Source organism: Jaculus jaculus, chromosome 18 (genome assembly GCF_020740685.1).
Source record: "Jaculus jaculus isolate mJacJac1 chromosome 18, mJacJac1.mat.Y.cur, whole genome shotgun sequence".
Taxonomy (NCBI): domain Eukaryota; kingdom Metazoa; phylum Chordata; class Mammalia; order Rodentia; family Dipodidae; genus Jaculus; species Jaculus jaculus.
The window spans coordinates 4,590,547-4,606,403 of record NC_059119.1 but is presented as its reverse complement, the minus strand read 5'-3'; the positions used below and the strand labels follow the sequence as shown (position 1 = coordinate 4,606,403).

At 43.4% G+C, this 15,857-nt stretch overlaps 1 protein-coding gene across 1 annotated transcript; it reads right to left on the bottom strand.

The window, feature by feature from the left end:
- Window positions 1–426: 426 nt before the first annotated feature.
- Cdk1 (cyclin dependent kinase 1) lies at window positions 427–15,162 on the bottom strand. Its single transcript, XM_004657861.2, has 8 exons — window positions 15,053–15,162; window positions 13,189–13,253; window positions 7,989–8,145; window positions 6,614–6,737; window positions 4,135–4,305; window positions 3,259–3,422; window positions 3,024–3,165; window positions 427–771 (listed from the first exon to the last, which is right to left on the bottom strand). The coding sequence occupies exons 2-8, from the start codon at window positions 13,223–13,225 to the stop codon at window positions 673–675; spliced, it is 894 nt and encodes a 297-aa protein (XP_004657918.1). The 5' UTR covers window positions 13,226–13,253; window positions 15,053–15,162; the 3' UTR covers window positions 427–672.
- Between the last annotated feature and the right edge of the window lie 695 nt (window positions 15,163–15,857).

Genomic DNA, 15,857 nt, shown 5'->3' with positions numbered 1-15,857 from the left:
AAGCAGCTTTCATAACACATCTAAAAATAGGGCAGTTGATAAATTTTCAAAACTGTTCTTCCTGCTGTGGACAGCCGTTTGATCTCTGGCTGTAAAAACTAGGCAAATCCTGGCATGCTGTAAGGTTTTATAAGTCACTGAAAACCCCTGTAAATTTAGCATCATTCCTCAGATCTGTCTAGTGTTCTCATCTTGAATGCTTAAATCATTTAGGTCACAAATCGAAATGCCAGTAGAAAAAGACTCATCTATTGACAGGTTGTACCGTTTCCACATGGCAAGAAACTGACAAGAAAATTTAAGCTTTTGGAATATAAAAATATTCTCATAGCATGATGGAACCAAGCTTACCACAGGTTCAGGGAAATGCAGCTGCTGTGAGGCTCGGGATAGTTCAAGCTAACCTGGATTTTCCCCAGCCTGACATGGGTGGTTTTGTACTTTTATTACAGTAACAAATGTCCATAGCAGTGAGATCTACACGCATGTACAGGATCATTACATTCAAATTCATATGGGACAATATTTACATCTTAAGTTATACGTCCAAGTTAGAAGAGGAAGGACAGCTTCAGTTTTACAAAGAGAAGAAAAATATACAAGACAGAAAGAGGAAGACAATGAAGACACCATCTGTCTGTGGGCCAGCTGGAGGGAGCTTCTGACAGGAAGCTACATCTTTCTAATCTGATCGTCCAGATCATCAAAGTACGGGTGCCTCAGCGCCATCTTGCCAGAAATCCGCTTGGCAGGGTCGTAAACCAGCATTTTCTGAAGAAAAACACAACCAAAACCACATTGATGTAGATCAGCCACTTTTTTATAGACTAACTACTCCTTAAATCATAAATATCTAAATATCTTGGTAAATTCCTGGCTATCAATTATAAGGGAAGCATTCAGAGATCTCTTTAAAGACAAGACATGAATTTAGGAGACCATTCCATTTACTTTGAGGTCAATGTCTTGGGTGACCCACAACCTTTCCGGAAACATGGCTGTCAACTGCAGTGGCTTTTTTTTTTTTTGGTTTTGAGGTAGGGTCACACTTTAACCTCGAAATCAATAATTCTCCTACCTGCACCTCCCTGGGATTAAAGGTGTGCACCACCATGTCCAGCATAGAGAGAGAAAATGGGCACACCAAGCCACCCAACCACTGCAAAGGAACTCCAGATGCATGCGCCACTTTGTGCATCTGGCTTTTAAGTGGGTACTGGGGAATCAAACTCAGGTCGTTAGGCTCTTTGGGCAAGCCATCTCTCTAGCCCCTGTAGTGTTTTTGTTTTTAATGTACCTCCCAAAAGTTCTCCCAAAAGCAAAATAAAAATGTGTGTTTATAAACATAGAAAAAATTAATCAGTAAATGAATTGATGGAGTAGGCAAACGTGTTTATTTATGTATTTTCCTAGAAAGTAAAATACCATTTGGAACTTAAGTCTAATGGTAATTATTATCTTTAAAAGCCATTTAAGGGCTGGAAAGATGGCTTAGCAGCTGGACACTTGCCTGCAAAGCTGAAAGACCTAGGTTTGATTGCCCAGGACCCACGTAAGCCAGATGCACAAGGCAGCACATGCATCTGGAGTTTGTTTACAGTGGCTGGAGGCCTTGGTGTGCCCATTCTCTCTCTATCTTCCTCTCTCAAATAAATAAATAAAATGAAAACCATTCAAGCTGACTAAAGACTTTTCTTCTTAGTGCAGGATCTTATGTAGGCCAGGCTGGCCTTGAACTTGCTAAGACGCAGAGGCTAACACGCACGCCTGCACACCCAGGTTATCCAGCTCTGGGACCAAACCCAGGGCTTCGGGTGTGCCCGACAAGAATCCTACCAACCAAACCCTCCAGCCCCAAAAGCTACCTCTGCAAACTACTACCTAAACTCACATATCCAGGCTATAAGAAGGGTTTTTGGAAACAGCTTCCAGTTAAGCCTGTTAACAAAAGGGAGATGTCCGCTCTTTCACAGATTAGGTCAAAGTCTCAGGTTAAAAAACTTGCCCAAGTTCATAAGCTACAGAGTGACAAAGGTGAAACTTGAAACCAAGTCTAATTTATCATCAGTAGTGGCTGCAGCTGGAGGAAATTTTACACCTCAGAGGACCTTTGCAAATCTGGAGGCAGGAGTATTTGCTGGTATCCAGGGGACCAAGAACAAGGAGGCTGCTGGACTCGACAGGCCAGTCACAGGCACTGTCTAGTCCAAGGTGCCAATCCAGAGTGACTGGACTAAAGAACTGGACTTACAGTAAGCTTGGCACCCCAGCATTGCAAAACCAAGTAACTAACTTTAGACCTCGTGGATGGATTGGGCCCAGAACACAGAAAGATCTTTAAATTAATCAAAGATACTAATAAACAAGATCAGCAACTCTGGGCCAGGCATGGTGGCACACGCTTCTAATCCCAGCACTCTGGAGGCAGAGGTAGGAGGATCATCACAAGTTCGAGGCCACCCTGAGATGCATAGTGAATTTCTGGTCAGCCTGGACCAGAATGAGACCCTACCGCAAGACACAAAATAAATAAATAAGATAGGCAACTCTGGACTTCCAACTGAAAGACATATCTGATGGCACAACAGTGAGTTCCTTAGTTAAACCTGCCAAAACTTCCTTTTTAACACCTTCTTACCTGGGACTTCTAAGAAATGGTTCTTTCTAAAAATTCAAAAATTTAAGTAGTGCTCCAAAGCCAGCTTCTAAAGCCCTTTTATCCTGACATTAACAAAGGACAGCCACCTAGCAGAGAAGAAAATCAGAATGGTATTTGTCTTCCTCACCTGATGGAGAACTAGGCACCACTGAGAACCAGCATAATTCAAACAACTAATTCTAGTGTGTGGCACCTTCCTCACAAAACCACGGGTGTTTCTTGAAATCCAAAACAGAGCTAGCAACACAACATGCAGGACACCTAGCCCCATAAATGCGGGTTCCTTTCTATTCCGCAGGTAAAGGACTGGGTATGTTCAGTTGTGGGTGGCGGTCACCACGAAGGGTGCACTCATCCTGCTTACCGAGAGCAAATCCAAGCCATTTTCATCCAGGTTCTTGACATGGGACGCAAGGCTTCCTGGCTTCCACTTGGGAAACGTGTTCTTGTAGTCCTGTAGCGACTCCACTTCTGGCCACACTTCATTGTTGGGAGTGCCCAAAGCTCTAAATGCCAAGAGCAGAGACATCATTTCAGTGCATATATCTTGCCTTTACTTAACCTTAAAGGGTTTTGAAGTTAGGTATGAAACAAAATACCTGAAAATCCTGAAAAGTTGATCAATTTCTGAATCCCCGTGGAAAAGGGGCTTCTTGGTCGCCAGTTCTGCAAATATAGTGCCTATACTCCAAATGTCAACAGGGGTAGAGTACCGGGCCGACCCCAGCAGCACTTCCGGAGATCTATACCAGAGCGTCACCACCTATCACAAAGCACATCGTACTGCACATGGGATAAACGTGCCACCAAGTCCCTCAGCTCAGACTCGGCTGCTTCGTTGGGACTTCTTTTAGAAAGTTGCATGACTGCACCAATAATATTAAGTCAGTTATATACAAAATACTAACTGGAGTGAAATATTTCATTTCTGAGTTCTGTTGAAGGGACCAATAAACATCCCACATTTCTTGCTTCTCATATACTAAATAGGATCAAAACTTTTAAGTCCTGGGCTGGACAGCACTTAAAGGCATTGCCTGCAAACCCTGGTGGCCCAGGTGCCATTCTTTAAAACTCATCAGAAATAGTGTACCTCAGGCAACAAGATATGCCTTTTAATTAATCTCAAGGTACTGCACCCAGTCTTCAACCAGGACACAAAAACAGCAATGATTTGCACAGGGGAAAGGCTGACATAATGAACTGAACTGTAACTGGCGACTGGGATGAAACACGTAAGGAGACCGCCAAAAAGCTATAGCCAAAATCCCTTGTGCTGAGCACTCCCACCCACGTCTGAGAAATGGGAAAGGCTCCTGTTCCACGTTCCGCAGTACGTAATGAAGGGTCAATGCAGAGCCACGAAGCAGTAAGCTGGTACTGTAAGAGTAGAGACGGTCTGCTACAGATCACTCTCTTGCCTTGACACACACACCAGAATCCAGCACTGACATCACGAACATGGCTGTACTCACCTCGTGCGTGTACACGCGAATAGGGATCCCGAAAGCTCTGGCGAGGCCAAAGTCTGCCAGTTTGATTGTCCCTTTGTCGTCAATCAGTAGATTCTGAGGCTTTAGGTCTCTGTGCAGAACTCGTCTGGAGTGACAGAACACGATCCCTTGGAGGATTTGGTACAAATAACTCTGGAAAGAGCCGAGAAAGTTAGAAATGCATCCCACCACACCACCTACCAGTTTCTAAGTAATGAGCCTGTCTCAAAGATATAAGGAATTTTGATGTATTATTGAAAATAATTTAAGTACCAAAAGAGCTTTCTGCTAACTTTAGACTAATACACATTTGTGGATAAGAAGTCTACTTACATACAGTATGTCCCGATGTACCCAAGACAAGCTATTTACATTAGCAACATACCCATAGTCAAGTTAACTTATTTAGTCCTCTTTTACTGATTTTTGGTTCTCCGTCTTTAAGTTATGTTACAAGGTAGGATCTCACTTCAGTCCAAGCTGACCTGGAATTCACTATGGAGTCTCAGGCTGGCCTCAAACTCAGGGCTATCCGCCTATCTCTGCCTCTCAAGTTCTGGGATCAAAGGCATGCACCACCATGTCTGGCCTGAACATTCTTCAATAGACTTATACCAACTGTTTGTATCTTGAATAAAGTTGCTCACTTTCTTGTCTTTCATCTCTATGCATTCATTTCCCCTCAAGAAACATCAATCACAAACCTCAAGAGATAGCAATGAGGATGCTATGATCATATACTTAAATGGCTACAATCAATCATAAAGTGCTATTCAGCAATCAAGAAAGAAGTGTATCACAAGACATTTGTCAAAGATGTAATTAACATGAAAACAAGGATCCTACAGAAATGGAGAGAATGCATACTAAGTGGCTGACTTGGAAAATAAGGAGAACCAGTTAAAAGAACTGGCTATGTGGTTTAGCTTCAGAGTATATAGCTACTGACAAAATCATACCTTAACAAGTGAAGAATCCATAAACTGACCAGAAGGAATAGAATCCAAGCATTACTTGCCTGCAAAGCCTAGAAACCCAGGTTCTATTCCCCATTACCAAAGGTTCTATTCCCCATTACCAATGTAAAGCCAGATACACAAGGAGGTACATGTGTCTGGAGTTTGTTTGCAGTGGCTGCAGGACCTGACAAGCCCATTCTCTGTCTCTATCTGCCTCTCTCAAATAAATAAATAAATAAAAATATTAAAAAAAAAACAAAAACAGACAAAGCTGGGAGTGGTTGTGCATGCCTTTAATTCCAGCACTTTGGAGGCAGTGGTAGAAGGATCACTATGAGTTCAAGGCTACCCTGAGACTACATAGTGAATTCCAGGTCAGCCTTGGCTAGAGCAAGAGTCTACCTCAAAAAAAAAAAAAAAAAAAAAAAAAGAAAGATTAAAGAATATCTTACCTAATAGAAAAATATGTATGTATAGGCTAAGTCAGCTTGAAAACTGTTGATTGCTAAATGTAATAACAAAACCCTTACTATGCCCTTTCACATTAATACACTGATAGGAACTCAATTATAAAATTAAAAAACACCTAAATTTCTTCACTATGGCATTAGTCATAAAAAAAAGCCAAACTAGAAACAAGTTAAATGAAAATATATAGAAGTGACTTAAATCATAGGTACATATGCATGTATACATAGATCTTTAAGATTATGATTAAAAAGAAACAATGGCTGTTTGAGGAATGTTTTGCTAAGATTGGTTTATAAATGACGTTTTTACTTTAGCGTTTCACTTTGTTTGAATAAGTTATAAACATTCACAAGTGAAATACAATGTCTACATTAACCAAAACACATTTTAGACCATAATAAATTAAGACCACTGCTCTGCTCCAGGCTTGCTTCTGTTCTGACACTATTTTTCACCCATCTGCTAACAAAATGGTTAATAATTTTATCTGTGTGGAAGAAAAATGAAAAGCCTTTTCTTTCTCCATTCTCTTTTATGTTTTTCGAGTTAGGTTCTTGTTCTAGCCCAGGCTGACCTGGAACTAACTATGTAGTCTCAGGCTGGCCCTGAATTCATGGTAATCCTTGTCCCTCTGCCTTCTGAGAGCTGGGATAAAAGGCATGCAGCCATCACTCCTGGCTCTCCTATTTTCCCAACATATACCTACTAAAATAAGGACTTTTATATAGAGCAGGCTTCACACAGAGTACATAATTACTGACAAAATTCTTTCAATCATGGGCTGGAGAGATGGCTTAGCGGTTAAGCGCTTGCCTGTGAAGCCTAAGGACCCCGGTCCGAGGCTTGGTTCCCCAGGTCCCACGTTAGCCAGATGCACAAGGGGGTGCACACGTCTGGAGTTCGTTTGGAAGCCCTGGTGTGCCCATTTTCTCTCTCTCCCTCTGTCTCTCTGTGTCTGTCGCTCTCAAATAAATAAAAATTTAAAAAATTTAAAAAAATTAAAAAAAAAATTCTTTCAATCATATTCATACCTTAACAAGTGAAGAATCCATAAACTGACCAGATGGAATAGAATCCAAGTATTTCTTGAGATCCATGGAAAGGAATTCAAAGATGAGATACAACCTGGAATCTTGCATAAGCACATCTTGAAGACTGGAGAATAAACACAAGAACCAGCAAGTATTTCTGATCTTTTTTTTTTTTTTTTTTTTTTGGTTTTACAAGGTAAAGTATCGCTCTAGCCCAGGCTGACCTGGAATTCATTCTGTATTCTCAGGGTGACATCAAACTCACGGTGATCCTCCTACCTCTGCCTCCCAAGGGCTGGAATTAAAGGCCTGTACCACCATACCCAGTGATCTTTTTTTCCCCCAGAAAACAGAACAACTTCTCTAAGTTTCATAGTGATCATCATAAAACGTGAGGAAAGAAGTGGGAGTTTCTATAATAGCAATTATCTCACCATAACATAAAAGTGTAATTTGAGGTAGGAATGTTGGGACATTAAAGTCTTATTATGTGAGGCATTGTCATTAAATAATATGTCTCCCACAAGAATGTGTCTAGGCTGACTGCTTATAGCTCTCAGTTTGTCTTTCCATGTAAGCAAATTAAGTATAGAAATAAAACTTAAAGTTGGCTGTAACTACAACAGTGGCTGTCTCCAGTCCTAACGAAAGGCTGGCCTGGTGATGAGGGTCTGGAGAGGATGAGGCAGGATATCCATGTTCAAAGCCTGCTTGGGCTGCAGAGAAAACCCAAGGTCAGCCTGGATAACTTAGACTGTCTTAAAGTAGATGTAAAAGGAGAGGTGGAGGAGCTGGACGTAGTGGCTCAGCCTATAACCTCAGCTCTCTGGAAGCTAAGGCAGCAAGACTGAGTTCCAGGCCAACTTTGGTGAGCTGGAGCACAATCTGATCTCAAGAGCCAACAATAATTAATAACAACAACAAAAGCAATAATAGGCAGCCCATGATATGGTTCAGCGACAGAGCATTTTATTAGCATACACAGGCCCTGGGTTCAATCCCAGTACCACAAAAAAAGCACACACAGACACGCATAACTAATAAAAATTCCTTCCTACTCGGCTACCTGACCCAAGAGAAGAGGCCAGTGGGGACTGGCGCCCTAGAACTGGGAGTTAACAAAGCTCTACGGAAAAGGGCTTCTTTGTCCCGTCGGTAGGTACCCCCGCCTTGCTCGTCCAGCCCCCAGTGCAACGCTCCTTCGCCGAGCTCGTCCCCTAGCTGGGTGCTCTCTGACCTGCACCCTGCATTCACAACCAACTCAGTGCAATTCTGTCCCACTCACACCCAAAACTACACAAATGTGAAAAGTGCCACATTAAAAATTCATTTGAAATAGTGTGAGGAAAATGGTTTCAATTCAGATATACCATACCTGACTATATTTGGATGGCGAAGTTCTTTTAATAGAGATATTTCCCGAATGGCGGTACTAGGAACCCCTTCCTCTTCACTTTCTAGTCTTATTTTCTTCATGGCCACCACCTGACCGGTAGTTTTGTGTCTACCCTTATACACAACTCCATAAGTACCTGAAACAAAGTCATTATTTGCTATGGGATACACCCCACAAACTAGACACTTATTTTTTAAAATATGTTTCAAGAAACAGAATGTTTTATTTTAAAAAATTTTTATTTATTCATTTTCAAGAAGAAAGGGGGAGAATGAGCATGTCACAGCCTCCTGTCACCAAGAACTAACTCCAGATGCACACACCACTTTACATGGGTACTGGGTAGTGGGGAATGGAACCCAGGCCAGCCAGCTTTCCAAGAAAGCACTTTTAACCACCGAGCCAGCTCAACCCTAGCCCTAGAGACCTATTTGTAATGGTTGAACTACTTACGGTGACACACGACAGGCGTGCCTGCTATAACCAGACGGGCTATCTATGACCCATAATTACACCTTCATTGGTTCAAAAGAAATTTGGCAGAACCAAAACCTAACACCAATGTGGTCTAGAGACAAAACTCATGCAGCCATCACAAGTTCCCCATACAGTTTAACTGCCATTCATATTCTGCACAAGAAAATGTAAAGAATCTGAGCCTAGAAACAGTGCAGACAGGAGTCACCAAGACTTTCAGAAAACTATATATAGTGTCTTTTAAATTTTATTTGTGAGAGAGAGGGAAGAGAAGATAGGTGTGCCAGGGTTGGTTATTAAAGCAAACGAACTCTAAAGCACATGCCACATGCTGCAACTGGCTTAACATGGGTACTACGGTATCAAACCTGGGCTGTCAGGTTTGCAAACAAATGCTTTTCCTTAGTGCCTTAGCCAATCTCTCTCCAGTCCCATGATTTTTATGTATCTTAAAATAGTCCCTGTACTCATCCAGAAAAAAAAAAAAGCAGACCATAAGACCAGGTGTTTGTATTAAGCCAAACAGAGTCAACACCATGTCCTACACAGCTGTCATTCAGAGATTAAGCTGTCAATCACTGTGACATTTTCAAATACAGTTTGTTTTTCTTGACTCTGGTCGCACTTCTCCCTATCCCTCCACATCCTCTCTGCTTCTGTTATGTCACATGTGTCCTTTACCCTAACCTCACTCTTCTCCCAGCTCCTCTCTTGTTACTTGCTTTTGGTTATGATTCTATTTTTATAGGGTTTACCCACGTTTGCCCCCTATAAATAAATACTTGTAGATATTACAAGCAAATTCTAATATATGGGCATCCCATGGACAACAATGCTGTTGTCTGAATGTAAAATGTCCCCCATAGGGTTCTGTGTTCTGAACACATGGTCCTCAGCTGGTGGCAATTTGGAGAAGCTTCAGGCCTTTGATAGGGGAGCCTTGCAAGGGAGGTGCGTCTCTGAGGGGGTGGGTTGGGTAATACAGCCCAGCACTCGTTTAATCCCAGCACTCGGGAGGCAGAGGTAGGAGGATCGCCTTGAGTTGGAAGCCACCCTGAGATTACATAGTTGATTCCAGGTTAGCCTGGACCAGAGTAAGACCCTACCTCGAAAATCAAAAAAAAAATAAATAAATAAAGATCTGGCCAGGAGTGGTAGCACACACCTTTACTACTAGCACTCAGGAGGCAGAGGTAAGAGGATTGCCGTGAGTTCCAGGCCACCCTGAGACTGCATAGTTGTTCCAGGTTAGCCTGGGCCAGAAGTGAAACCGTACCTACTGAAGGATGAGGCAGGGGAATTAGCAAGTGTATGCAGAAAGGATGAGAACACTTTCCTCCAGATGGCTATAGTTCACCAAAGGGTAAAGTCCATCCCAAATGACCACCTAGAAGCGGATTCCACAGGTTTGCTCCAGTATTTTCTAAGTTCCATGGTCACTTTAATAAGTCTAAATAAAATCCATACTGTTAAATATTTTTATTTATTTGCAAGCAGAGAGATCGAAGAGACAGAGAATAGGGGAGCCAGGGCCTCCAGCCACTCCAACTCCAGATGCATGTGCCCCTTTGTGCATCTGACCTTATGTGGGTACTGGGGAACTGAACTCAGGTCATTAGGCTTCACAGGCAAGCACCTTAACCAAAATTAAGCATTCTAGACGTTGCAAAAGAAAATATTATCAGAGAAGCAGTAAAGGGAAGAAAAGGCAAGGCTGTCATGGACGAGAAGAGATTAGATGCAGCATTAACTACCACATGAAAATGTGACCTTGGGCTGGAGACGGCTTGGCGGTTAAGGGGCTTGCCTGCAAAGCCTAAGGACCCAGGTTCGACTCTTCAGATCCACGTAAGCCAGACACACAAGGAGACACAAGCATGCACAAAATGGCACACACGTCTAGAGTTCAAATGCAGTGGCTGAAGACCCTGGCATACCAATTCTCTTTTCTCTCTTTTATAAAAAAAATTTTTTAAGTGATACCTTGGATGGATCTTCTGATACCTACTTAAATGTTTAGGGGGCCATCTCTGCCACTTACTTCAAATGCAGCAAAAGGAAGCAAAAGGGGTAAGATGGCTCATGCCTTGTAAACACAAGGACCCAAGTTTGAACCCATAAAACTGGGTAAAGCTGTATGGAGGAGACACAGAGGAATTCCAAGACTCACTGGCTACTAGAATCTGGTGAGCTCCAGGCTCAGTGACAGACTGCCTAAAAGCACTAAAGCGGAGTAGAGAGCGGCAGGCAGACGACAGCAGATGCACCTCCAACCATACGTGCAGGCTGCACATGCAAATATTTTAGCAAAGCAAAAAAGGCTCATGCAGGTAATGAGGAATGAAGCATGTGAAACAACACTAACATGGTAAAGACATTACAGGTTCATACGAAACAAATCTTTCAACTCTACTAGGGAATAACAGAAGAAAATTCTACAATAGCATACATAGTTGCCAAATTACTTCCGAAAGTTAATTTTTCAAAATCAACATGTGGCACACGGTCCAAAACAGCCAGGCACTGCAGACAGGACCACACAAAGAAGGAAGCAGATTCCAGAGAAACAGACCAATGTGGTGACGGGACCCAGGAGCGAGGATCTCCTGGGAGCCAAGCACTATGGCCAGCGGCCAGCTAGTAAATGAACAAGAGGCGCACATCCTTCAGAGCTCCTGACTAGCAAGCACAGGCACAGCAGGTATCATGCACAGCCAGCAGCCAGATCCTCTTAGAGCACAGCAAGGAGATGAAGAGTAAAGCCAGTTCAGGGTGACTTCAGAGAGAACAGCTGGGAGGTGGGGGAGGCGCTGGCCGATGACCAGGATGAGACAGCAAGGCATATCAGCACAGCAAAGAACTCCAAATGACAGAGGAGAGCGGCAGCAAGTGAGGCAAGAAAGGGGCTCTACTCTTTCCCTTTTTCTCAAATAATAAAATAAAATACAAATTTGTAATATTTTCATTTATTTACTTGACAGAGGGAAAAAGGGATGGAGAGATAATGGGCATACCAGGGCTCCAGCCTCTGCAAATGAACTACAGATGCATGACCCCTTCTGCATCTGGCTTACGTGGGTCCTGGGGAATCGAACTTGGCTTCTTTGGCTTTGCAGACAAACGCTTTAACAGCTATCCCTCCAGCCCCATAGAAGTTATTTTTTAAATAAAATAAACATTAAGAAAGTACGTAAATGCTGGGCGTGGTGGCGTATGCCCTTAATCCCAGCACTCAGGAGGTAGAGGTAGGAGGACCATCATGAGTTCAAGGTCACCCCGAGAATACACAGTGAATTCCTGGTCAGCCTGGGCTAGAGTGAGACCCTACTTCAAAAAAACAAACAAACAACAACAACAAATCAACAACTCAACTCTACCCCTTCTATCCCAGGTCACTCCTATCTAACCAAATTCCTCTAAGTTTCCTCCCCTACATATAAACTGCTGTTAGGAAATCACCTTGCACAAGTTTTACTGTTCGCTCTCCTGGAGAATGAACAAAACTCCAACATAAAAACTCAGATGCAGTGGTGGGCAAGAAAGCAGGTCAAAGACTAGTTTTTGTTTGTTTGTTTGTTTTGGTTTTTCGAGGAAGGGTTTCACTCTAGCCCAGGCTGACCTGGAATTCACTATGTAGTCTCAGGCTGGCCTCGAATTCTTGGCAATTCTCCTACCTCTGCCTCCCAAGTGCTGGGATTAAAGGCATGCGCCACCACACCTGGCAAAGGAGAATTTTATTCCTTATTTTTGCTATGTAGGCTCAAACATTTTTTTTAAGTATTACAGAATGAATGAACATACAAAAATCTTCAGTTTTATATCATTTTTACCTACGGTTAAGAACATAGGAAATCACCTTAATTAGTCTAATAGTCAATTATTGCACCCAGTTAAGAAAGGCCAAGTAAAACCTAAGTCTATTACTTAAAAACACTTGAAGGGCTGGAAAGATGGATGGCTCAGTGGCTAAGGTGCTTGCTTATAAAGCCTGATGGCCCAGGTTCAATTCCCTAGTCCCCACTTAAAGCCAGATATAAAGCCAGATAAGAGAAGTGATGCATGCATCTGGAGTGCATTGGCAAGTGGCTAGAGCCCTTGGCAAGTCCACACTTGCTCTGTCTCAAACAAAAATATACTATGAAATTAGTATGGTTTTAGTACCCTAACTGCTTGCCTATCCATACATGTATAAGTTATTAATAGTCTTCAAAATGCAAGCATTTGAAGTGTCTAGTATCAGAAGTATGTGAGATCAGGCTGAGGTCATAGCTCAGCAGCAGAACATGAGACCCCAGGTTCAAATTCCAATACCATTAAAAAAAATGCGTGTAGCCGGGCATGGTGGCACACACCTTTAATCCCAGCACTGGGGAGGTAGGAGGATGGCTGTGAGTTCAAGGCCACCCTGAGAATACAGAGTGAATTCCAGGTCAGCATGGACTAGAATGAAACCCTACCTCAGGGAAAAAAAAAAAAATGTAAGTATGTATTTGTGTGTGTGTGTGTGTGTGTGTGTGTGTGTCTGTCAAGGAGCCATATTAGAATAACTTAAATTCTCTTGAAAGGCAAGCATCTTTGTGTTTTAAGTTATATAATAAATATGTTGATGCACACCAGAACCAAAGATACGTTAATGTCTTCATGTTACACAAACAGCATCATTGAAATCATTTCTAAAAGCTATTATGTTAAAAGCACTCACCTTCACCAATTTTTTCTATTTTGATATAGTCTTCCATCGTTACTCAGCAGGTTCTATGACAGATCCTAAGATGAGAGGCAACACCAATTGGATTACATGCCCCACAGTGTTAGTGAGATACCATATGAACTGCATTTCCCACAGTGCTTCTGACACAGATTATATTAAAATCAATAGTTTACCAGGGTAAGGACTCCTGCCTACACTTCCTGACTCCTCTCAGTTCCTAAGCTGTTGCTAGTACATAAGCTATACAACACAATAGTTGGCTCCTACACATCAAATTATCTTTCCAACTCACAAATCAAGCCGGGTCTGGTGGCACAGGCTTGTAACCTCAACTAGTTAGGAGACTGAATCACAGGGCTTCAAGGCCTGCTTGGACTACAGGGTGACCAGCCAGAGTAATGTAGTGAGACCACGTCTCAAAAATAGAAACTAAATTCATAGTTAGATGAAACTGCCCTGAGCAGTAGTAGGGCAATCACTTTTCCAAATTTACCACAATTAAAGGTTCCTTTGAACAAATAGCTAAAAATTAACTTAAATTTCAAAACTGGGCCCACTACCTTCCCAGCTTTCAGTTGTAACAGTTTTAAATAAACAACACTGCTTAGGAATTTTAATCTTCCTTTTGAACTGTGCTTAGTGGCCCATGCCTTTAATCAGTAAGTACTCAGGAGACTGAAGTAGGAGAACTGCTGAGTTCCAGGCCAGACTGGGGCTACAGAGTGAGTTTCAAGTCAGACTGGGCTAGATTGGGACTCCATCTCAAAAAAAAAAAAAAATGATAATAATAAAACTTCCTTTTGAACGTTCCCTGGGCTCTTTGCTCACTGCAGTATATGAAAAGGCCATGTTTGCACTTCTCTGTCTCTAGACACAGGCAGGGTTCTGGGAGGCACCAAGACACGCACACTGGAACGTTTCCTATTAGATCTTTTTTTTTTTTTTTTTTTTTTTTTGGTTCTTCGAGGTAGGTCTCACTCTGGCTCAGGATGACCTGGAATTCACTATGTCTCAGGGTGTCCTTGAACTCATGGTGGTCCTCCTACCTCTGCCTCCCAAGAGCTGGGATTAAAGGTGTGCGCCACCACGCCCGGCTTCTATTAGATCTTTTAAAAAACATATTTCCTAGCCTGGTGACTTTCTACCCATCTCAGTCTCCAAACACGTGTAAGTATAAAATACTTTGAGCTCTGGGCCTTGGAGCTAAGGGACTCAGGGGAGCCCAGACAAGCGTGACAAGCCCCGAAGCTCACGGTCGGTTTCTCAGGCAACTTTCCTTAACGGAGGGTCTCCTGTGGGCACCTGGTCGTGGGTGCAGCCTGGCACCTCCCCTGCCAGGTATCCGGAAATAAAAGGCCTTGGCTCCAGACTATCATGCTGGCCGGCGCTTCCAGAACCGCCTTCAGTGGGCACACACTGGTGTTCAGATGAGGCCCTGCCTGCTCACCATATCCAGACCCGGGCTCAGGAGAGACCCTCCCTGCCCATCCTCCACAACCAGACCCGGGCTCAGGAGAGACCCTCCCTGCCCATTCTCCACAACCAGACCCGGGCTCAGGTGAGGCCCTGCCCATCCTCCACAACCAGACCCGGGCTCAGGTGAGGCCCTGCCCGTCCTCCATATCCAGACCCGGGCTCAGGTGAGGCCCTGCCCGTCCTCCATATCCAGACCCGGGCTCAGGTGAGGCCCTGCCCATCCTCCATATCCAGACCCGGGCTCAGGTGAGACCCTGCCCGTCATTCACAGCCCCATGGACCGGCTCGGGCCTTCCCAGCGTGCCGCTCCCTAGGATCGCCCTCCTCCGAGGCCCCGCGGGCAGGACCCCGGCCCCGGCCCCGGCCCTGGCCACTTTACCCGGCCTATCGTCCCGCGGCGGCCGGCGGCAGCTTCCAGTCTGCGCGGCCCCTCGCCCAACCCAAAGCGCCAGCTCGGAGGCCAAGTGCGAGCAGTTTCAAACTCACCGCGCTAAGGCGCCTCGGATCCACCAATCGGGGCAGCCGTAGACGTTCAAAGGAGCCAATCAGAGCGCGGCGACTCCAAGGCTGGGCCACCCGAGAGGCGAGAGCGCGAAAGAGAGCGGAAACGGCGGCTTCAGGAAAAGGAGCAGGGCGGGCGCCAACTGAATCTGAGTCCTGCTTTCCTGCCAGTGGCGTCCTACTGTTTCTCGTCATTGTAAACACTATGTTTCTGCTTTCCTCTTTCTTCTACCTCTTTTTAAAAAAATTTCCTCCAAGTTTCAAAGGGGAAAGTGGGGGGGTAGGGGGAGGGCATTACCATGGGATATTGTTTATAATCATGGAAGTTGTTAATAAATAAATAAATAAATAAATAAATACATTTCCTATTTAAATAGCTCGTCAACAAATGTGATATTCCTATTACATCAAGATTACATTGCTTTAATTAAATTATCTATACTTAATGTAACAAAAAGATTACATTACTTTCACATCTAATAAGTAAATTTAGTATTTAACTATTTTTTAAATAGGAAATTAAAGGGCCAGGCCAAAGGAGCACACAAAATAAAGGAAAAGAAGGTAATAAAGACCTAAAAAGAAAAAATTCGGATTCTGTATATGCTATTTATTTATTTATTTTGGTTTTTTTGAGGCAGGGTCTCACTCTAACCCAGGCTGACCTGAAACTCATTCTGTAA